Here is a 25267-nt window from a genome sequence, read left to right on the forward strand (position 1 = left end):
TTAAAAACAACAACAACCCAAACACAAACACACAAACAGACTGATGATGACCGAGCATGATCAGTAACCACATAATGCTGCACTTCCATTAGAAACGGAAAACGGGTAGAATGACGTGATTGCACTGAATGGCTGAACGCAGTAGAGGCTGATCCATTAGGATGAATGGGGCACTTCCCCACCAACCTCAGTCTGTCCTTAGCCAACCCCATATGCCTGTCTTCTTTCTTACGACCCCTTAGCAGGTGGACCTGCCTGTCTTTGGCTTCGCCTCCTCTCCTGTTGGTCTTCTTCCCTCCCAGTTCCACTAGGCACCAGTCACCACTTTCTGGATGTGACATGGGACTGCAACATTTTATTGTGGTGTGGCACACTAATACAGTGCTACCTCAGGTTACAGACGCTTTTGGTTACAGACTCTGCTAACCCGGAAACAGTACCTCGGGTTAAAAACTGTGCTTCAGGATAAGAACAGAAATCGCGCGGCGGCGGCAGCACGGCAGCAGCGGGAGGCCCCATTAGTTAAAGTGGTACCTCAGGTTAAGAACAGTTTCAGATTAAGAACGGACCTCCAGAACAAATTAAGTTCTTAACCCAAGGTACCACTGTATGCAAAATCACAATGCCTAAACAATTGCAGACGGGCAGAATAAAAATTGCTACTATACAATTCAAAACACAGCAACCATGTCCGTATCACAATCAAACAGGCACTGACAGTCATGACTTTTCGTCATCGGTTAAAGATTTCTGCAGCTTTCCCGGAGAGAGAAGTCTATTCACTAACAGTATTTGTTGATACTGTTTTATGAGAACTGTATTTTACGCATTTTGTTGTATTTTATTTTAATTTTGTACTGGCTATGGCACTGTATATGCTCAGCAGTCTATAAACGTAAATTAATACTAGAATAGAACCAAGTTGAATTAAATGATACAAACAAAAGTATTCTCAAGTATTCTACCAGCAGCAGGAGCAGGTGGGTTTCATCGCTTTCCTAGGCGTTCAAAGAGCACGTGAAAGGGGTTACCATGATGCTTTGTGCAGCAACCATTTGGTCATTATGTGGAGGGATTCAACATACTTATATCAGTACTCTTCTTTTTATCTTATTACTACACTTACATCCCCTCTTCCCTCCAAGACACTTGATTTTTAGCACTAACAACAATTACACAGCTCTTTTCATTTTAGCTTTGTCATCTTATCTCGCATTCATCCTAACAAGAACCTTATAAGGTAGGTTGGTTTAATTCCCAATTTACAAATGGGGAAAGGAAGAATGAAATGAAAATCCAGCCCTCCCAGGTGGGCCAAACAGGGTCACGCTGGATCGCTTTTCTTCAACCGCCGTTTTAACTTTCTCACACTTCTGTCTTTGACCCTTGTGGTTTTCACTTTTGAGAAACTCCTAAAATCACAAGACTTGCAATTAAATCGAAAGATTTGGCAGCTGAATGTTGCATGTGTGATGACACCAGCTCATTTCTTTCTCCCCTTCTGCATTTTGTTTTGTTTTTTTAAGCCTTTTCAGGCACTACCAAGAAATGTTAAAGCCAGAATGGAAGATTGATGCCAAGATCTGTTTGGAATCAGGCCTAATTTCAGTGCAGGTTTTCAAAAGCATCCTTGCTGGCTGCAAACGTAGCTGCCAGTGGCACACCAGCCGGGTCAGGCCTGACCTGGGCACACTTCGCCATGGCCGAGGACGGCTGCTCTGCCGCAGGTTCAGATGTGCAAAGCTGCACCAGGGACAAGCACCTCAAGCAGTCAAGGTGCAGCTCCTTCTGGCACGGAGCCAGGCTCCGATGAAGGAGCCTGCTGTGGGGGTGCCTGTTTGCACCCCCTCTGAAAGTTGTGCCCACGGCCACGGCCCTCACGGCACCCCAAACGCTATGCCTCGGGTAGCTGCTCCTGGTTATCGAAGCCTTGCAATTCATTCCAGTTTGCTACGTAGCAACTGCTCCAGAACATTGCCAAGCTTAATGGGCAGATCAACCACAATCACCACATTTAATAAGGGAAATGCAAATTCTCAAATTGGAAAGAGTAGCCTCAAAACTCAACTGGAAAAGGCAAAGCAGCGGGAACCCATTAAGGGGGCCATGACAATCGGTACATTGTGAACCAGCAGCTCCCCAACTTGTTAGCAGAACTATAAAAAGCCAGCACATGTTACATAAAAACGGGCAAATGCTTTCGGGGCTAAGAGATGAATGCAAGTCAGCTGAGGGGCAGGGAGCAGTGATGTAACTGGTGATGTCGTCCCACTTCGTTCATTTTTTGTGCATTGTTGAGCCCACCCCATTTTGCAGCTTGTTCTCTCTTGGCATTTTGAGGCTGTTTCTTAAGATTTCGTGATCATTTTCAAAAACTTTGCTGTGTGTTTGCAGCATGGATTCCAGCCACATAACCAATAACAGGTTTTGGTTTGTGTAATTTTTCCACAGACCTGCGATAGATGTGTACGTGGAAAGGAGATGACTTGTGTAAAGTGAAGCTAATGTTAGCAGGGTTTGTTAATTATGAAAAAAGTTTATCAATTTATTTTTTTAATACAGTCTAGGGCATTGTAATCCCACAAACTGTCACAGAATTGTGCTCAACGTCCACTCTTCGATGAGGGCACAACATGGCCAATTATGTGTCATTTCATACTAAATTTTTAAAAATGCTAACTTTGTTCAGATCCCTAAGTATGGAGTTCTTACTCAGCTTGAGATCTCACCAAAGAGTAGAGCTGGCAGAGTTGTTCAAAAGCAGCTGGTGACCACAGGTCTCGCTTCCAGATTCAAGGACTATGAGGCATACTTTTCTACTGCATCTGGCCAATGGGTGCAGAAGAGGGGGAGGGGCCCATAGCTCTGCCCAAAGAATTGGTGTAGCAGGCATTAAACTTGGAAAATGCAGTATGCCCAAGGGTTATGAACATCTAGAAGCCCATGGGGAAATTACATTTCCCAGGTCTACTTTCTAAAGGGGAGAGCAAATGAAGTCCCCTTCCTTCTTTCCTCTCTCACACTTACTTTCTATGGAGCAGCAGAAGGTAACTGGGTGGGAAGGGAGGGAGGTTTTGGGGGCTGGCTGTTTGCCCGCTGGAAAGGCTGTATGAATCACACCAGATTGCATGGATCAGAGGAGCAATGGGGTTTGAATTGATTCAGATCAGCTCTGGTTAAGCACCCAAACTGTTTTCTGATGCTAATGATAACTTGAATTAATCCAAGATAATCTGATTTGAGCCACCAAATTGTTATAACAGGTATGTGATCCAATCCAGAAATCACATCCACAGAGAGTTGACCCGGAAAGGTCAGGCATCGCTGTAAAGAAGAGTCCAGGGTTGCTGTTATGACTCATTCACTACTACTAATGTAATCAATCTTAATAGAAAAGAAATGGAAAATGGCATTGTGCAGGTGGGGTCCTCCCTGAATTCTTAATTCATAAATCACTATTCATTAGGTGCTCATGAATTCACAATTGACTACTTTGGTAGCTGCAAATGGGCAATTCCGGTTAGTCACAAACTCATCAGTTGCTGGTTGCTGTCTATGAACTCCTGCGTTATGTAAGTTGTTTTTGTAATGGGTGATTGGATGCCTGCGCATCACGTGTTGCCAGAGAGCATTGGGAACTACTTTTGTTTCTGCCTTAAGTTGTCTAAGCAAATTAAACGAAGTCCAGGGTCAGGAATCACCCTCCTTTTCTATATCAAAAGAAAGAAGATGCTAAGTTGGATAGGCCCTCTTTCATAATGGCATAGAAGTGAGATGCAAAAAAATGAATGGGCATATGGGGTCTCAAACCACTGAAACAGATAATATTCCTAATGCAAAGAAGTTAACTGGTACAAAAGATTGGGCGAAAGATTCCTGCATTGCAGGAGGTTAGACTTGATGAGCCTTGAGGGTGCCTTCCAACTCTATGCTGGGGACTGAACCTGAGACCATCTGCATGCAAATCAGTGGTACACTACCACTGAGTTGTCATCCTTCCCTGTACTTTTTACTGGAAAAGGGAAGAGATTAAAATCTTACTAATGTTCAGTAGATGAGGACTGCCATTCTCAGGTTGGACTGAACTGAAACAGCTTTTTAAATGGTTGCATATGCCTCTGGGACAGCAACTGTTAGCAAGGCATAAACTTGAATGTTCACAATTAATACCCCACCCTTCATTAAAAATCACAGAACACAAAACATACAACTGCATTGACAACATGCAATATACTGAAATACATTTAAAACATAAAACAAAAGAGACCATAACAGCAAAACCATTGTGAGATAACTTCTTTATATTGAACTATTAAAACTTCAAGGGAAACATGGCTGTCTCTTTCATTAAGTAACAGCAGAAGTAAGTTAGACTATGCTTAGGCAGAGAGCATTTGGGAACAATAGCTGATAATCATCCCTGTGTCCTGTTTGGCTCTGCAGTGCTGTTTATTCCTGTACAGTGACGATTTTGTCTTGTCATGATTTTAATTATATCATTTTGTGCTTCTGTTAAGCCACTTTGTAGATGGTGACAAATGGAATGGTAGAGTATGTATGTATGTATGTATGTATGTATAAATATTTATTATAATATACTATTATTATCATATAAATAGATAATGGAGGGGCTGCTGAATAGAGGAGTAACTTGCCTAAGGCCACCTAGTAAACTCATGACAGACATAAGTTTCCCCTATTTGTAACTCATTCTCTTAGCCCTTAGGTTAGCCCAAAGATGGCTGTTACCAAAGGTACATGGGATGGCCATCTTTTTCTGCTTGCAGAGTCCCCCCAAAAGACACAGCACGTTAAGATGTCCAGTCACTTCCTGGAAGCAGTTTTGAAAGGGTAGCATTTGGGGAAGCATCACAGAACAACTAATAAAGCCGAATGATGCATGGATGGTCCACTTGAAATCCACCACGAACGGCACTTGTATCACATCAATGACATGTTGCAGAACACACCCACAAAAAAACACCAGTTTGAAGGTCCCAGGCAGTTGGAGTGGGAATCAAAAGGAGTTGCTGTTTTTTACTGACTATTTTAGATGCCGGAAAGAGAGGCTTGAGAAAGGCAGTTTAGAGTGTTCTGAGGTTGTGGGACTTCAGAATCTGCACCGATTCAGTCCTGACACTAGGAAGCACTGCCTGCATTGGCTTGCATTTTCCTATACTGTACTTAGTGTTATTAAAAATGAACTTTACTAATCTAATCAGCATGTGGGAACACATTTCATGCCCTTACCCAGCTTACTTAACATGCATATGATACAGGTCATCATCCCTGTGTCTTAGCCATTTCCTGCATGATCTAAAGATGTCCAGAGCATCAAACACATTTCACTCAGTGGATTTCTGAAGCTGTTTATTCCTGAGTCAGACCACTGGTCCATCTGGCAAGGTATAGTCCAAGGTCTGAAGGAGGGGTCTTTTGCAGTACAGCTAGCTGCAAAGGTGGGGAATTAACATGGAGCCTCTGACATGCAAAGCTATGCTTACTTCTCTATCATTGGGGCCCCAGGCTGCAATGGTCATAGTGGTGGCTTCATTTGAAGGATGCAATAGGGGGCTCACCTGCCTCTCTGGTTTTACCATTGTCAGCTTTAAACTCTACCACATCGGTTCTTTATATAACAATGATAGGGAAACTTTGGCTTTCTAGATCCTTGACCCTAACCATTGGTGATGCTGCCTAAACTTGATGGGAGTCTGAAAACATCTGGAGGGGCACAGTCTTCCCACCACTGTTATTTATTTTATTTATTACCAGCAGCCTCATACTTGGCATTGCTTGAGAAGAACAAGGAACCCCCAAATCGCTGCAGTTTCAAAACTGGTGGTTTCAAAAGGTTCAGTCTACCAGCCTGATTCAAAATTCCAGTTGTATGCAGACAGAGACAAAAAACCTGCTCCTTGATGTCATGAACCAACATGCTGTAGTTGCTTATGCTATCTTAAGACAGCTTTCTGAAACATAGAGTAGATTTAACTTGATCCAATTGTACCCTAATCCTGTATTTATGGAATGGGCTTTTACGTCACGTGAAAGCTCAAATACAATGCAGAAATTAACAGTTAGGCAAATGTCACGGAAACAGAATAAACTGCTGTGTGAATGCAGTCTTGGTCTGTCTTCCTCTTTCCCAGTCTTTCTCCAACTTAATTTTGAAGATCAATTGAAAATAATGATTAATAATGGTGGCGAGTGGGATTGCTAATGGTGCAATTCTTCTGATGTCAGGACCTACCCTATTTGTGGGCCTTGACTCTCCAATGGAAGACCAACAGGGCTGTTCCATCCAGCCATAGGAGAGTGAATAAGATGGGACTGCAGGGTCTTTCCATCAGCTCTGCTAAAAGACCAGCAGTTTTTTGGCTCCATCTCTCCTTGACATATTTCCATTCCTGCTGATCATGACAAGAAAATGCATAACTAAGAAATAGTGTCTGGGGTTTTCTTTTTTCCTCCTCCCTCCCAGTTACTTTTCCTTTTGTATTGTGACTTTTAGATTGTCAGCCTGAGGGCAGGGACTGTCTTCCCATTGCCATTTGCAAACTGCTCTGGGGGGGGGTACAAATTTGTTTATTTATTTAGCTAATTTTTTAAGGTACTTGATTGTAAAAAAACAAAACACCTCTAAGCAGATTACAATAAATATTAACATTAACAATAAACAACAACAACTGTTTAGCTCAACAGTTTTCTGTATTGAAAATCCCATTAGTTAACCCCAATTCTCTGCAGAATTACTGGTTTTGAATTGAATTTTCTTTCAAAAAACAAACAAACACCTAATCAACCAACCAACCAACCAAACAAACAAACATACATACAAACAAGAGCCTTACACTCTTCAATTTCAGTCGTAGAAAACTTCAGTTTCTTGGAATGTCACTGCAATCCATAGAAACCCCTTTTTAAAAGTAAATATATATTATTTCTCTTCTGTCTGCCTTCCTTAAGGTAAAGGTAAAGGGACCCCTGACCATTAGGTCCAATCGTGGACGACTCTGGGGTTGCGGTGCTCATCTTGCTTTACTGGCCAAGGAAGCTGGCGTTTGTCCGCAGACAGCTTCTGGGTCATGTGGCCAGCATGACTAAGCCGCTTCTGGTGAACCAGAGCAGCGCACGGAAACGCTGTTTACCTTCCCGCTGGAGCTATTTATCTACTTGCACTTTGACGTGCTTTCGAACTGCTAGGTTGGCAGGAGCAGGGACTGAGCAACGGGAGCTCACCCAGTCGTGGGGATTCGAACCACCAACCTTCTGATCGGCAAGCCCTAGGCTCTGTGATTTAGACCACAGCGCCACCTGTGTCCCGTGTCTGCCTTCCTTACCAGTACATAACTGACAGAATTTTGCCACTATGACATCATTCCTTCACTTGCACAACTGTTCTTGGTGCTAGACATCTTTGTTCACATCCAATTTGCAAATAAGCCCTTGTTTCTTTTAACAAAGACATCCTAAGGGAACTAGTGACATGTCACATGCCAAAATGTCAGAGAGCCTCAGTGCCATTTTACAAAATGAGAAAGTGCTTTGGGAGAGGAGAATCTGGAACACAGAGATTCTGCATGGATGGCAGTAATTCACCTTTCCTCTGCCCACACCACTTCTCCACTCCAAATCTCCCTCTGAAGTGGCTGTGGCTGTAGCTCAGTGGGAGAGCCTCTGCTTTATCACCCAGAAGGTCCCAGGTTCAATCCCTGACATCTCCTGGAGGGACCCCTGCCTGAAACCCAGAGAGCCACAGCCAGTAATTGTAGACAATACTGAACTAGGTGAACCAATAGCCTGTCTCAATCTAAGGCACATTCCTATGTTCCTGTATAATAATGGTGGGCAACATGGAGTAGGCCAGTGGGTGAGTGTCTCTTTCACTAAGTTGGGGTGGCTGGAGATTGGAACGGGGATAAGAACTGCTAACTCAGCTGGTCAGACTGGGTACTAACATAGGCTCTGGAGGGTCTAACCCTGCCTGGCTGTCAGCCATACATTCTCCCCCCCTTCCCATCTAGCATCGTGTGTCACCAGCCAGATACTTTTACCAGCTATGGCTGGTATGCCGATTACATTCTTTGACAGCGACAGTCTGGCCGCAATGATTCATGCATCGGTAACCTCAAGGCTCCATAGTTGCAACGTGCTCTCTGTGGGGCTAGCTCTGGACCTGGTCCGAAGGCTCCAGCTGGACCCGCTCCTCTGAGGGAGAGCTCAGTTTTAAGGTCCAGGCAGGGCCAGCACCAGCATACAGTGGTGGCTCCAAGTTTGAGGTGGTCCTTGGCAAAAAGGGAGGACCCCTCCTCCCTTGGGTGAGTCCCGCTGGGTGTATCTGACGTTAGGAAAGAACCACAATGCTCCAGGCAATGTCAGGCAGCTGGGCCTAACTGTGGTTTTTAATTTCCCACAGTGCTTCAGGTGGGTATTGTGTAGGGACCTTGTGGGAAATAAAAAATGCTGTTAGATCCAGCTGCTTGGTGATACTCAGAGCTCTAAGTTGGAACAAAATATGTAAAAAGTGGCCCTGCCAGGAAGTTAGCACTCTGGCAGCTGCCCCAAGCTGCCAGGTGCCGATTCGGGCCACGAGTGACAGGAAAGTTTTAAGTAATATCTCTCTCACACACAGCCTGGTGCTGCTTCTCAGCTCAAAATTTCCTTCTCCCGAAGGAGTTTCTCATTTAAAACAAAAATCCACAGAGTGACTTTCTTTTATGCCATATGTATGTACAGTGGTACCTCAGGTTACATACGCTTCAGGTTACATACGCTTCAGGTTACAGACTCCACTAACCCAGAAATAGTGCTTCAGGTTAAGAGCTTTGCTTCAGGATGAGAACAGAAATCGTGCTTCAGCGGTGCGGCGGCAGCAGGAGGCCCCATTAGCTAAAGTGGTGCTTCAGGTTAAGAAGAGTTTCAGGTTAAGAACAGACCTCCGGAACGAATTAAGTACTTAACCCGAGGTACCACTATATAGTTAGCCTCTCAGTCACTAATATTCTGTTCCTGAAAGAAAATGGGCGGGTTGGGAGATTAGCCAGGACCATTACAGAAGTGTTGTAGGAAGGTGCCACGGGTTCCCCATGGGGCATATACTCCTCTCAATAACTCCAGTAGCTTCTTTTTTCAATCCAAAGGTGCTTCAGAGTTCAAATTGTGATCCATGATAGAAGGTATTTATGGCAGCACCCGCAGAGGAGGTCAGAGCCCTCAGCTATATTTCAAAGGTGTCCTCTGTCATTAGCTTTGTTCCCCGAGGGGATTTCTCAGGTATTCTGTCTTATCTTGAATGCGCAACCTGAGCAAGGCCTTTGTGTCAAAGAGATCTCTCAGGTACCACAAGCCTTTGAAATGGAAGGGGCTGCTTAGATTCTTCCAGAATCTTTAAAATCACCCCACATTCTGCTCTGTCATTCAGGTGTACAGAGGAGGGAAAACAAAATATAAATGTCACCAGGTGAAGGAGGAAGTGTGTGACGCAGCTTGCTTCATGTTATGTTACAAAATTCCTCCATAACAATTGCTCCTGAGTAACGAATTAAGTTGTAGCACGCATGCAGGTAATGAAAAGCGGTGACTCCACAGGTGTGCAAATTGTGAGTGTACAAAATGCAGAGAAACTGCAGTTGGTACCCCCTGGACTGTTTTCAAAATTCTGTTCCTAAATATCGTGGCTGGCCCAAAGAGAAGGGCAAAATGAGACACCCCCATTCCCCGCCTTCAGATTCCACGTATAGAGGCTGACTGGACCAGCCGTTGAATCTTATTTCAATATGGGTGACTAGAGATTTGCAAATCTGTCATTTCTGGTTCCTCTCAGCTTCTCATTTTCCCAGCTTAAGTACAGTCCTCCACATTAACTTTCAGATTTATTCATTTACTTCATGAAAATTCATCAACATTTTAGTGGGATTTTTGCCTAGTGTGTTATTTTCACTAATACATGCATATGCACCGAATCCTAGTACAGTATGTCCATTTTTGTATGCCTTGCCTGACTGGAGAACTGTACTGCAAAATTTGAAGAAGTGTGAATTTCAAAGGATGGCTGCGTTTCACTTCACATAATATTTCGGAAAGTGCAAATTACAGAGGTTCCACCCATGTTGGTGAAAGCCACCACACTTGGTATTGTTTTATGTAAAAGCACTTTGTTGATTAAGTGGTATATAAATATTGACAAATAAAAATAAAATAAATTTAAAAATCCTGCTAGCTTGGGCAGTTCAGGACAGGCCATGTGACGCACACAAGGCTCCGTCCGACATTTCACTGCTGCTTCCTGCCCCACAGCATCTGCCACCTGAGGCGGCTGCCTCATTCTGCCTATTAGCAGGACCAGCCCAGGAAATACTGTATATATTATAGGCAGATAGATTTAACACCCTCACCAGTACAAACATCCTCAGAGCAGCTCCCAAATCAACAACAAGAGAGTTAAAACAAATAATAAATTAGGATTGCAATCCTATACACATTTGCCTGGTAGTCCCATTGAAATCAGGGGGACTTACTTTTAAGTAGACAGGTATAGGAGTTTGGGTCTTTTCTTTGACACCAGGAATAATCACAACTGGTCTGGACACAAGGTTATCAGATGAAGAAGACTTGGGTAAAAGATCAGGGGGAATTTTCCCTTGCAGAGGGGAGAACCTAGTCAAACAAGTTTTGCTACAATGTTTAGGGCTAACTGATCAGTCTGTTTGGGGTCAAGCTGGAATTTTCCCTGAGGTCAAGCTGGCCATTTATTTACTGAACTATGTTTCCATTCTTGTCTTTCTCCAATGACCTGAGCTCAAGATGGGCTAGCAGTGGTGCTATGAAGCTGTTTTTTCCTGCCTCTGTAGCACATTTGCTCTGCTGGAGTGTTTAATCTATCTGCTTTTTACTATATAAAAATCCAGGTAAATACTATATATAAAAACCATTTCCTGCTGGATTCTCATGAAAGGGTGACCCTTTTAGCTGTTGCAGGATTTGCCTTTGCAGCAATTTAAAATTTGACCCAATTTACTACCTTCACAGTCATATGATAAATAAAGTTAGACTATATTGCTATTGTGAATATTTCCTTTCGTTGCAATTATGACTACTTTTGTTCTGTGGCTGAAACAAAAATGCTAAATTGACTGACGGACAATTTGGTTGTAATATTTTTGTAACTCTTTGCTGACTGGGGCTGACAGGAGTTGTCATCCAAACTAACTGGAGGGCACCGGGTTGGGGAAGGTTGACATAGACCTTAGCTGCTGAAGTGAAGCACTAGGATCTTTTGAAGGGCCCAGCTGCCACACAAGACCCCTCCTCCCTTGTGCCAAATGTAATGCAGGGGAAAATACAGCTTTTCCTTCCATTTCCCCCTAATATTACACAGTGGTACTATGGTTCCGTTCCAGAAGTCCGTTCTTAAACCAAGCATTCTTAAACTAAGGTGTGCTTTCCCATAGCAGCGGGGGGCTCAATTTACAAATGGAACACACTCAACAGGAAGCGGAACATGTTCTTATTCCAAGGCAAAGTTCACAAACCAAAACACCTACTTGCAGGTTTGCAGCATTTGTTCCTAAACTAAGCTGTTCTTAAACCAAGGCACCACTGTACATTGATTTTTTCTAAAAGTTACATTTATAAACAGAACCAAATGAAAACAAAGCCAAATATATACCCAGAAGATGACACAAACTACACAGACCATAACACTGTATGCATAAAGGAAACTTCAACCCCTCTCCCACAACTGCTACCCCCCACTAATCCCATTTCCCAAATGTGTAATATCAAACACAAGTTATAAGAGCTACTTTACAATTTTTTTCGCATTATTCACCTCCCCTGCCTCTCTTTGTCCTTCCGTTTTGTGAGTATGTGTAGAAAGCATGCCTATAGACACTTTTCTTAATTAAGTAGTTATTTAAGCAAAATGTTTTTGCCACTGCTTATTCGTTTATTTAATTATTAATCATTTAAACATTTATTTACTGTCTTACTTAATTATCCCCTTTACAAACTTACATATCTTTTTGTTTCGCTTTTAGATTAGGGCTAAATGTGTGTTTTCATTTTGTATAACAATTTTTGTTATAAAAACCTACAACCGCAAAGAAAAGGAATATCTATTTCCCATGATCCCCCTTCGCTATACACTCCTGAGGTGACAGGAAAGTGCTACGCAGCCTCAAAGGGGGGCTGCCCCATAGCTCTTTTGGAGCCAGTCAGGGCACTTCCAGCCAACCTGTGACCTGAGCATTCACCCCAACTATGGGGAGATGATATGACTGTGTCAAAGCAAGGCTGTGCGTCCACACACCATACATGTAAAGCACATTTACAGCGTGCGGCTTCCTCCAGACAATCATGGAAACTCTAGTTGACTCCTCACAAGGCTATAGTTACCAGTCATCGTAACAAATGGTACAAGATTCCTGTTACTTCCCTTCTTGCTAAAGGTCTGATCTTGAGGAAAAGTGGGTTTGCTACGCAAGACCTCCCAATCAACTATAACAGCAGCATCCGAATTTGCCAGTATGTGGTAGAATGAATCCCACCCGAAAACAGACTGGAAGCCCCCTCAGCCACTCAATCTTCCTTGTTTCAACCCTGAGTCACCCAACACAGAACAAAGCATACAACTCTCAAGCAAAGCCTGTTTCAATTGTGGTTTTTTGCTTTCAAAACAAAGACCTAGCGCTATTCATCGAAAGGCAGGCTAGTGGCACAAGTAATCGATAAAGCCTGCAGATTATCAGTTTCAGGGTGGCCCTGTGTCCTACTTTAGACTGGGCAGGATTATAATGATTCAGGTGGTCCTTGAGGTATCCTGCACCCAAATTGTTAAGTGCCTTGTAAATTCATGCAAGTACCTTGAACCTGGCCCCGTAGGCTATGGGAGGGCTGTGCAAGCTTTCAAGCGCCAGGGCTATATGCTAGCAACCCCATCAGTGGTTTAGCTGCAGCATTTTGTACTAGCTGGAGACCCAATGGTAGCCCCACTCAGAGTATTAAACCTGCCTATAATTTTTTACCCTAGTATCAGAGGCAGTATGGCCCTGAATGCTAATTGCTGGGGAATGGGAGCAGGGACTGCTTGTGGGTTTTACAAAGGCACCCATGTTTGGCCACTGGGGGAACAAGATACAGGACTAGATGGGCTTCTGGTCTGATCCAGCAGCCAAGCTCTTCCTACATTTCGCTTCCAGTTTGCCTACCTGAGTCATTCAGTCTTGCCAAAGCGCCAGGTGCCTCTTGGCAAGGTATATAGGAGGACTCTTTATGTGGCTGTTCAACAGTTTAATCCCTTTTACAAATCGTGTGCTCGAGACATTCTGTTTTCTTTGCAGAAAGGCCTAGATTTGTTCGGCTTTGGGTGTACATGAACCTCGACAGCAGGGAACAAAGTCCCGCTGTTCTTTGGGGGAGGCTCTGTGTTCTGCGCAAGCCATGGTAGTGTCACTCTCCATTTGTTCAAACATATTTTGATTTCTCGGGGCCAAGAGGCCCTACAGCAGAGATTATGCTTGGCAAATAATAACGGCAGCAACCATAACAATACTTTTCTGCGGGCAGAATGCAAAATGCGAATTTCCACCTGCCATTTTGGAAATTCTTGGCCGAAATTAACTCCAGGCTAAAGACCTTGGGCAGAAGTTGCAAAACCATCTGAACTACAATCCATAACTTTCTTTTTGCAGGACTGCACCCTAGTTATCCTAATGCCTTCAGTGCGATTATTCTGGAGGAAGCAGTTTGGGAGGCGTGTAATCCAGAGCCTTGTTTACATCAAAGTTTGTTTTCAAACCACGGATCAGTTCTGATTTGTAGATCATATGCTGGAGTAAATGTAAATTGAGGCTGCATTTTAAATTGCATTTTAACCTGTATTTTAAATTGTTTGTTTTCCCCCCCTATTAAGCTAGGAAAGTTTTAGAAAAGGGCAACCAAAACAATCATGGAGCTGGAACAACTCCCATATGAAAAGCATGAACAAACATGCACAAAGCTAGGAAATGCCAGAAATTGCTTTAACAGCAATTTTTCAGAGTCCAGATATTTAAAGCCAAAGCACCAGCAAAATTTGCTAACTCTGATAAATAACAACAAGGAAGAAATACTATAAATAGATGCGGTTTCACAACTCTCAGCCTAGCTAGCCTACCTCAAAGGGTTGTTGTGAAGATAAAGTGGGGGGAGGGAAAGGCAACGTACACAGCCTTGGAAGGAAAAGCAAGATACAAATGTACAACAAGAAATGAGTACAAGAGATGTACTACCACAAAATGTAATGGTGGTCATCAGCCTGGATGCTTCTCAAAGAGGATTAGATAAATTCACAGAGGATAGCACCATCAATGAATCCTAGTATGGTGGCTGTTACTATCTCCAGTGTCAGTATGTTTCTAAATACAAGTTGCTGGGGAACCTGAGAGGGGAGAAATTTCCTTTGCATTCAGGTCCTGCATTTGGTTGGCCACTCTGAGAAAAGGATGCTGGACTAGATGGGCCCCTTTTGGCCTGATCCTGCCCTCCTATAGATGCACGAAGAGCACTCAGATTTGCTACTAGGTAGGACTCACAGTCTGGCCCTAGACAAGAGTCTTGCAGCTTCAGGTCTGTGCCTGTGAAATGGGAGCCACCGAGGTGAGGCAGATGCACGGAGACTTGCAAACGCTTGGCAAATTAAAAATGGTAAGCAGTGATATAAACAGTGGCAGGGAGGACTAGTTCAGACAGTCTGACACCAAAGGCAAACAGGTATGTCAAAGGGTATGCAAGGTGGCTTCCAGTAGCTGAAGGGAGTTTCCTGGGATGAAGTGTCTTTCTGGACGAACCTCATTCCTCAGAGCAACGCCAGAGGCCGGGAGCCAGCCATGCCTCCTGCGGCTACAATGAGGGTGCAGATACTTTGTGGGATAGCTGAATTCAATAGGGGATTCGCCCAGTCTGTGAAAAGATGGGTCTGTTACATGGCTAGTAGGCATGATAGATAAACGGAGCCTCCATTTTCAGAAGCCCAATGCCAGATGCTGGGCAGCAACAGTGGGAGAAGGCTTTTGCCATTATACCTTTTGCCTTTTCTTGGTGGAAACAAGATGCAGAGACAGATGGGACTTACATCCTTATGGCTGGCGCTCCTTGGCCCTAAGGTTGCCATGATGACAACAACAACAACAAAAGCAGGGAAGTTTTGGAGTTCTGCTATTCAAAAGAAGTTGATGTGCTGTGCTCAATGTCGGAAGATAATGGCTCGACAATTTTGTGTTCAGATTTTCACTTTTTGAAATATGGCAACCCTAGGTGAATTATTAACATTCGTTAAATATCAATTAATTGAATTCCTACTCCTCCCTTCCTTCCAAAGGAGCCCATGGTGATAAACACATCAAAGAACAAATTAAAACTTATTTAAAAAACCCAAACATAGCTAATAATGCATTCTCAGAGTCCTGCATTCTCAGTGTCCTGTCTAAACCAGGTTTCTGGCTGCTGCCTGAGCAGGCTTAGCATGCCACAGGTTTGTGTTGTGAGCAGATATAAGCGATGAGGTGAAAATACAATTCAGTTCACATTTAAAGGCAAACCTACCTAATTTGCAGTTTCCAAAACACACAGCCATCTTTTGAAATTCACACTCCTCCAAATTTTGCAATCTGTTCTCCGCCCAAGTAACGTGTAAAAGATGCACATTATTAAGACAGAGTGTGCATAAAAAGATACACATTACTAGGATAATGTGCATAAAAATGGGTTATATTAGGTGAAATCGCTTTGCAAAAATGTGTATATTAGATGGAATTGTATACAGACTTGTAAAAGAAATTTGCACTGAAATCCTGATGAATTTACTTGAAGACTTAAAAATATAAATCACAAAGTGACGTGGAAATGTGGAGAATTAAGGTTAAGATTGGAAGAATGAGAAACTGAAACCAAGAGATTTGCCCATCCCTAGGCAGGTGTTCTCCTAGTATGCCAACTTTGTACACAATTGCAGCAGCCAGCAACTTGGTTTAGATGCGATGCCAGGCACATGTTGCTCTGCACGGATACCTTTTTTTACTCACGCCGCAGGGTCACATTTAAATCAGGGCTCGCATTTAAACCAAGTCCTCAGGCTGTTCTTATCTGCAAAATGGCAACAACAGTCACCTAAATCGTAGGATTGTTTGGAGGGCAAACGCAATAAAGATTATAACACAGTTTGCAAAAGAAAAGCATTGCATTAATGGCAAATGAATACAGTAGAATCAGAAGTGAAACCAGAGGGGGATCTGGATTAGGCCCCTAATAATCCTAAACTGCTATTTTTCTAGAAAAATGGGTGCTGGGGGCAGGGGAGCAGATGAGCAGGATTGGGACAGTGCTAACAGGGGAAAGTTAACTCATACTTTCTGCCACAATTCTGGCAAAAGTATCTGCTCCCTAGCATTGCTGTTAGTCATTAGAACAGCTAAAGGCCCATCTAGTCTGATATTCTATTTTCACAGTGTCCAACCAGATTCCCAATGAGAAGCCCACAAGCCAGATGTGGCTGCCATACCACAACTCCCATAACAGCTGCAATTCCCGCCATCCAAGAAGAACAACTTCCAAAGGCTTGACCCTAACTTTTGAGTTCTAAGTAAAATCATGCAGGTTAGAAATTCCTTTAAGTCTGACTTTCAAGTAGGGATGGAGGAGAAATTCTATTCAGTTCACATCCGAAGCCAAATCTATTAAATATGCACTTTCCCAAACAGTATGCATAACGCAGATGTTTTTCAAAATATGCATTTATCCACATTCTGCAATGCAGTTCTCCAACCAACGCTTACAAAAATGCACACAGTAGAAGAATGCGTACATAAAAATGAAGGTATTAGTGAAGCTAACACTCAGAAAATGCATTATGTTAAGGGGAATTGGTTCTAAAAATGTGTTTATTAGGAGAAATTCTCACTAAAATGCTGGCGGATTTTCATGGGGATTTAAAACACTTTTTTTCTTTTTTTCTTTTTTGCAAATTGCTGCAGAATGTGGAGAACTGTATTTAAGATTGCAAAAACGAGAAACAGAGAACCAAAACATATCCTTCCATTAGGGTACAATGTACACACACACTTGGAGGGGTGTGGGGGGTGTTGCAGCGTGCTTTGCCCTCAACCTTTGAACTGGACAATTTGTAGGGAGCTCCTCTGTGACCGCTTAATGGCTCCCCCACAACCACTAACACTCACAGGAACGAACCTGAGAAGGGATTCTGACACTGTAACAAATTTGGCCCAAAGTTGTCACGCAAACACACAAGTTCACTGGAGAAACGCAGACGCACGCAAGAGGCGAGAACCGAACTGTCGGGATTTTTGCCCCTCACAAAGAAAACATGTTCCGCTCCCCCTGAAGCACCGCAACGCCAGAGACCCCATTCTGCCAAACAGATGAGAATTGCCTGCGTTGCACAAAGGAAAGCAAATGAGAGTCTGCGCCCCAAAAGCAAAACTGTTTTAAAAAATCTGCTGTACCTGCAGCAAAAAAAAAAAAAAAAAAAAAAACCCAGCCACCCAGATTCATTGACACACACACACCTCTAATTAGGCAAGTCGTAACAAAGTATGTGGAACTTTGTGATAACTGGTGCCTTGCAGGCGTGGCGAGGGCAGAGGAAAAGCTCACAGCCTTCCACATGGCCCAGAGTGCTTTATAACACACACACACACACACACACACACACACACACCCCTCGATTCTACACTCTCCTTAATTAAGCATTATAAATATCATTTTAAAGAAAAGGACTGCTGTTGGGGCTTAGCCCTGGGGCAGTAAACTCTCTTTTAAGTTTTTCCTTTGTTTTGCTGATTAGGTAATTTTATACAGAGTTACTGCAGCAAAATATGCATGAGAGGGAGATGAAGAGAGTTGCATTACACATGGAACAGTGCTCAGTTTTGAATGGAAACAGGACAACTCGCAATTAAGCCCTTTAACACCCCTCACCCACATCCCTTCAAGTTGTAGGTGGCTAAATCTTGAGACAGAGGCCCCATCTGCACCATGCATTTAAAGCAGTATCATACCACTTTAAAGAGCCATAGCTTCCACCAAAGAATCATGGGGACTGTGGTTTGTTTGTTAAGGCACTGAAAGTAGGTAGGAGGCCCCGTTCCTCTCACAGAGCTACAATTCTCAGAGTGGTGTAACAATCTTCCCAGGGAACTCTGAGAATTGTAGCTCTGTGGAGGACGAATAATTTGGTGGCAAGTTTGTGTGGTGGTGTGGTGTGGTGCAGTGGTTTGCACATGGTCTGGGTAAGAAAACATAGCTTCAGTTTTCTACTTGCTGCCTTGATCATTGTTCTTACATTTCAGTCTCCTTAACTGTAAAATGAGGAAAGAATTGTAACAAATTCATTTGTTGTTTTGAATAAGTAGGGTGGCCATATATATCAGAAAATCCCGGTAATGTTGGGGGGCGGGGAGGCTAAATTGGTGCTTGGTGGGAATTTTCAATTTAATAGAAAATGTCCAGGATTTCGTCAGTTCCCCGGCAGAAGCAGAAGCGCTGTACAGTGGTCGCTCCCTTGTTGCATCCGTAAAGTGCAATATGCAAATGTGACACTAGATGGCGATGGTGAGCTATGACAAATTCAATCTATTTTTTCGAAACTTTTTTAAAAAGCATTTTCACAGTGTTTTTTTAATACATGTGTAGATTCCCCCTTGGTGTCAGATCCTGCAAAAGACTATAGCTCAAGTACAATAGTTTATTATACTATAACTACAAGCATTTTGGATCTCTAAGAAGCCACTTTTTCTCATGTTTCAGCAGTAAATAACCACCAGTATACAGTGGTGCCTCGCAAGACGAAAAGAATCCGTTCCGCGATGGTCGTAGTCTCCATTCTGTCTTGGGAAACTCTCAGAGAATTAAACAACCGAGGAATGCGACGTACCCTCCAATACCTGACAAATTTAAAGAAGTAGCATTTTCTTTTAGACAAAGGCTGGATTTTAAGCACAAAGAGGGCAAAGGCTTCCCATTCTATTGCTTACTTCCTGACAGTCTGATGCTCAAATTCCTTAACTCTGAACCAAGGATGGGGTGGATCTGATGATTTTGGTGTCTCGTTTTTCAGTCTTAAATTCAAGGGAAAATACAGACGGCAAGAAGGAAGTTGTGGGGTGTGATAGTTCCAGCCTTGCAATGAGGCCCCCGCCTTCCCTCCACTACCAAGAAGTCCTTGCTTTACCCACAACTATGCCTTGTCTTGTAGTAGCAAGCAAGCTGCACATAGGAACCAGCCTTATAGAGAGTCAGACCATTGATCCATCTACCTTGGTGCTGCTGACTGGTAGCAGCTGTCCAGGGCTTCAGGCCGGGTTCCCTCCCAACCCTAACTGGAGATGCAGGGATTGAACCTGGGATGTTCTGCATGTTAAGCAGATGCTTTGCCACTGAGCTACGCCTCTTCCGCTCTATTGCTTCACCAAACTCCTGCCAAGGGTGTCTTGTTACAAAGCACGAAACCCATGAAAAAAACCTTCAAAAGGCACCGTTTCCCTACCTCCCATAAAACTCAGGGTTTTGTGGGAGCAAAGATCTGTGATTTTTTCCCCAAAAGGTGAGGAGTTTTGTCATGGCCACGGGCTAAACGATAAAAGCTAACTGAACAAAAACATGGAAGATTATGAAATCCCATGTCTGAGGTGGGGATGGGATTACAAAAGTACAGATTGCTATGAAAGTGCATTTCAGTTTGGAAAGTCTAGCAGGGTCCAAGTAGGTATTGCTGTAGATTAGAAGATGCTCCAGTATTAGGCACAAGGTCAAGAATGCGCAGGCCAGCAGCCTGTATGAAGAGCTGAGAGAACAGGCACCATAACTAGGAACTGGGGGAAGTTGTGACAGTGATCTACAATAGACTCTGCCGGGCTCATTGCAAGGCCTGGAACTGACTTTTCTGTTACAAGGCCTTTAAGCAAGTCGCTGGCAGCTCCACCTCTCCAGCCTTCCACGGCTGCCTCGCAGTTCAATTACTCCATTGCTAAACAGATTGTGTTAAATACTCACTGACTCGGTGTAAGTATCAATTTGTGCAATGGGAATATGGATCTGCTCCAACCAGATCTATAATTACAGCGCTGTACTAAAGAGATGGGGAATAATATACCCCGGGGACTCGCAGCCAGGCAGGTCTTCTTGTTTACAAGCTTGCTCAGAGGTCAGTAACGGAGAGTTCCCATTCTTCCTAGCTTTGGTCTGCTGTTGCTGCAATAAATGCCTCTCTGGCTTGAAAGGCAGCCATCTTTCAAGGCACCTCAGTTACTAGGGAGGCGACAGTTGTAACCTTTTCTTTTAAAAAAAAAATGCCTCTGGAGTCCAGAGTCAGCAATTCCAATTTGCAAGCTTGGCTTTTTAAAAGAGTGCAAGATTGTGACTAAACCGATACAGACCCCCTTCTCCCTTGGTTCCTCTCTCATTTTGGAGACCTGCTCAGAGTGCAGTGCTCTCATGACATCGCCTGCCTCCTCCTGCTTATGCAGAAACAGAATTAATTAATTATACATCATTCATCCCTGGCAGATATTTATCCACCCTTTAAAATAAAAGTCCTCGGCTAGGCTTGCTTGACAAAGGGAGGAACAGGGATGGGCAGGAAGGGAGATTTCAACCATCAGCAATTGGCAACAAAGAAGATGGAGCTGTAGTGAGGGAGGAAAGACGAACACTTTTCAAAAGTGAATCCAACTCGCTTTGTGCATCCTCCACATCTGTACTCGGAATGTCGGGGCTATAAATTGGCTGGGACAGCAAGTTTCAAGTCTCCCTCCTTGCGCGCACGCACACACTGCAACCTCTTCTGCAGTCATTTATGTATTTATTTTATTGAATTTGTATAGTGTTCTTTGTCAAAAGCCCACAGGGCATAGAACTTAAATGCCAATACATAACGTAATATCTATACAACATAAAAAAGTTATAAAAATGCAGTTGTAATAATTCACCTGCTGAAATGCTCCTGTGTGGGGACTGCAGAACCCTCCTACTTTGCAAACCCTCCAACATTTTATAAAACTAGGAAGAGGATTGCACCATGTCTCAATTCCCATCATTGTCAATGATCAGCTGCCTGCCTTGATGTGGCTGTTAAAATTGGAGAAGACTAAGGATGAGCAAGGTGGGAGAACCTCCAGGTGTCGCTGAACTCCCAATGGTCAAGGAGTAAGTTTGCAAACACTTCAGTTTTGCTATCTGGCTTCGAATGTGAGCCAGCCAAGCACAAAAGTCAGTCCACCATCAAGCTTGTCCTCACCTGCGGACACAATCAGCTGCTCGACCCACCAGTACAAAGTGACTGGTTCACTGGAGTCCGACGGGCTGTAGTCATCCTCAGTTAATTTCCCATGTGCCTGCTTCTGACCCCGTTCCCACCCCCAAATCCCTTCAAGAATTGGCCTCCATCTCCTTAGGGAAAGTGTAGCAGCAGCTCTTTTGGACAACGCTTCTAACGTGTAGGTGGAGATGAGCAAGGAAGGGAAGAATGATGCAATCCGACACCAAAATAAACGTGACTGCGAGGGAATTAATTCTGCACCCTGCCAATTAAGGCTCCGTCTCTCTGTTCACATTTTCTGGGAGCCTTGGCTGGAAGTGCAGCATAAATAGGAATCTCAGCCCTTTTACAGCAGCCTAGGCAAAAGGCATCCCAGATTTGGTCAGAAGTGAGAACCGTGTTTTCTCTTGATATAAATGCTGTCTAACTCGATTGGGACAGATCTCTTTCTACTGCCATGGAATGTGGGAGGGGGGAAAGAGACTTAACAAAAACATAGGAGGATTCCACCGTTTTCCATCCACCAAAGTCTCATAGAGGGGTCATGGGAGTGTAATTATATAATACATTTGTTAATCAATACAATATATAAAGCAGTATGTATTATATCAGTATAAATTTAATATCCTCTTTGCAGGTTTTCTTTTTACAACTAAGCAGCATATAAATTTTCTGAAATAAATAAAAGATTTATAAACTGCTTGATCAAACTGCTCTCTAAATGGCATGCAACAGAAAGTGTAGAAAAAACGCAGCTAAAACCCCATTGGGGAAAATTGTACATAAAACTGTTCATGAAAAGAATATATAAAATACATTATATTCATAAAAATCCCTTGCAGTACTGTGCACTAAAATTAGGACACATTTTCATGAGAATTAAAAGAATAATAATCCCAAAACTGGTGCTGAAAGTTGAAGAACTGAACTTAAGGCTGGAAAAATGAGAAACAAAGAGAAAAAAGAAATTGACAGAATCCCTCCTGTTGAGAACTTACTTCGTCTAAAAATAGCGAATGTTTAAAAACACACAGAAATGGCAGAGAAGCCAAACAGGCACTTATCCCTGTCCTCGCTAAACATACAGTTCTTTAAACAAAGACTGTGCCAAAAAATAAATAAATCCTCGAGACATGTGATAATGGATCATAGCCTCATCTGATGGAATAATGGGCGGGTTGATTTTCTACAAAATTGCAAATTTTGACAAGGATTTGAACCAAAAGACAAACCCCAACATTGTGATTACAGCCAAATTTTCCAGCCTTGTAATAAAAAATAAATATATTGCTGGAGCACATTTTCTACATATTATCTCTTGCTCGCTTGGCACACATGCAGAAACAAGCAAACAGTGCCATGTAATGAATGCACAAAACCCACATTGTGTACCCGGCTGGTAAAGCATTTCTTATTCAGCGGTATTTAATAAAAAGCCTGTTATGTTCTAATTAAAGCAAAAATCATTATGGTTGTTAGCACTCAGCTTGCTCCCCCCCCCCTTTCTGGTCTTTTTTTTTAATGTAACATAATGATTTCTTTTTAATCTGCAAGAAAAACAATTCCCCTGTGTAACCAGAAAAGGCTGAGCAAAATGACAACAGCAATTTCATCTTATTTCTCTGTGCCTCCAACATCCACCATCATATTTCTACTTCGTTTTTTAAGTGTATAGGGATGGGGTTTTCCCTTCCTGGTGTGAAAATGTCTAAGGTTGGGGGGTGAAGGTGCTGGCTTAAGTAGACTAGAGATCACAGAATCATAGCCTTATCCTCCATGAATTTGCCTGACACTCTTTTGAAGCCATCCAGGCTGTTGACTACCAACAGTGTACTGGGGACAAACAAGGAGGACATCATCTTCATGTCTTACTAGTGAGCCTCTGGAAAGTGTTTTCTGGACTAAATGGATTTCAGCCTGATCTTTCACAGCAGTTCTCTGGAGTTATGGAAGGCTTGCCTCACGCTAGCTCCTTATGGAGAAGTAGGGAATACCCACTTTTCCTGCAAACATCTGAAGCAGTACAGGGGCAGATCAAGATCAACTGGGTGATCTGCAGCAGAACAGCAGAAGTTTCTGACACACACACACACAAATACACAACATCTAAGACTGCTGAAATGAAGGGTGCTTCCAGATGAGCATTCCTCCTGATGTGTTTGCACAAAAATTGCACTGAGGTTATTACACATTGCTGTTTCTTGAGCATCCATTCTGATTTGTTCATAAGAAGGACATATGATGTTGTCATTATCCCACACTTTCCAGGACATTTTCCCATCAATTTTCTTACCACAAAAATGTTGTTTGTTTGTTTGTTTTGGAAGTGGGCTTGTTGTATCAGAACACTAAAATCAACATTAAATTTACTGGCATATGAATTAATCATGCTGTCATACTTGACTGTTGTCAAGTAGTGGCAGTCTTGAAGTAGCCAAAGAAAGATGGTCAGCTCAGCTCTGGGACTAGGAATCGGCAGAGGTCAATTTTGATTTTCATTTTTCCAGTCTTACTTTCTCTTCCACATTTCCACATCAGTTTGCAAATTTCTTCTAATATTTTTGCAAAGCAATTTCTATCTTGTATGTTATTTTCACCGATACTCGGAGATACCCTATCTCTTAATTCTGAGTTTTCATCAGTTGCCTTTCACTCAAGTCCCTGTCCCTGTTTTCAGATGGGATTTAATCACATATCAGGCCAATTCAGGTTGCACAAATAAAATGGGGATTTGGCAGTCTTGCACAACAAAACCACTTCTCTTTCAAAAACTGAAATTTTTGCAATCAGGAAAGTGACAGGGAAATGCACTGGCAAGGTAACACTAGATTGATGCAATGTCATATAACCTCCCTGCAAATAATAAATAGCAGACATCATCTAACTTCTCCAAAAACTTTTTGTGCAAACAAATCAGGACGATAATGCACAATAAACAGGTCACAGCAACCTCAGTCTTTGTGCAGCCCTACTGGCTAGTTTTAGAGGGTCTCATTTGAATCCCTGACCTCTAGAAACTCACACATTGATGTACATATGCAGGTCACCCCAAGTGCACATCACTCGTGCGGTGCAGAACCTAACTGGCTCTTTCCCATTGAGTCACCATTTTTTGTCTGCCTCCCATCAGTGGGTTCTAATAAATACAACAATGGTGAGTTAGAACCTGCTAGCTTGAAGCCAGCCAGGTCCTCATCTAATTATCTGAAGGATTGTTACACAAAAATGATGGAGCAGATTTCTTTTCTGTTGCTCCAGAGGGCAGGAGGACCAGGAAGCAATGGGTTCCTATTACAAGAAAGGGGATTTTGACTAAATGTTAGGAGGAAGAACTTCCTGGTGGCATGACCTGTTTGAGAGTGGAGTAGGCAGCCAGGGAAGGTGGTGGGCTCTCCTACCTTCCTTGGAGGTTTTTAAGCAGAGGCTGGAAGGCCACCTAGCAGGGATGCAACAGCAGCAAGTTTCCTGCATCATCAGCGGGTGTTGGTCTGGAATGATGTTGACACATGAAAAACGATTATAGCGTTAAAGAAACAGAGAGAGAGTATGAATTGGCAAGTCTGTGGGGTTTTTTTCTTTAATAAGGCCAAAGGGAAAGAGGTTAAGAGTCGCTGTGCTGCCAGTGAAGAAACCAATGACATCAGCTAGAATGCAAGGATAATGGACACTGCAGACAAACGGTCCATAGGAGCCAATGGTGATCACAGGGAAACAACTGTGTGTTAAGGTGCAGCCATCTGTGTGATAAACTAACTGTGTGATAAACTGTGTGAGACTAACTCAGTGGATGGGAAGATATTTCCCAACCCAGAAACCTGACCCACAGAAAATCCCAGAATAAAGATTGCTAAGAACTTTGGGTCTAGAGCAGTGTTTCCCAACCTTGGGCCTCCAGCTGTTTTTGAACTACAATTCCCATCATCCCTGACCACTGGTCTTGCTAGCTAGGGATGA

At 43.0% G+C, this 25267-nt stretch overlaps 1 protein-coding gene across 4 annotated transcripts in view; it reads right to left on the reverse strand.

Moving 5' to 3' along the window:
• TFAP2E (transcription factor AP-2 epsilon) overlaps nucleotides 1-25267 on the reverse strand; it is a 70933-nt gene that overhangs the window by 12533 nt on the left and 33133 nt on the right. For 2 of the 4 annotated variants that reach the window (XM_028738915.2, XM_028738916.2), the window contains exon 4: nucleotides 24712-24801. The exons of the other annotated variants lie outside the window; for them this stretch is intronic. In XM_028738915.2, the coding sequence (XP_028594748.2) occupies nucleotides 24712-24801 (90 nt within the window). The remainder of the gene's footprint in view (nucleotides 1-24711; nucleotides 24802-25267) is intronic. 4 annotated transcript variants of the gene reach the window in all.

Source organism: Podarcis muralis, chromosome 7 (assembly GCF_964188315.1).
Source record: "Podarcis muralis chromosome 7, rPodMur119.hap1.1, whole genome shotgun sequence".
NCBI classification, from domain to species: Eukaryota; Metazoa; Chordata; class Lepidosauria; order Squamata; family Lacertidae; genus Podarcis; species Podarcis muralis.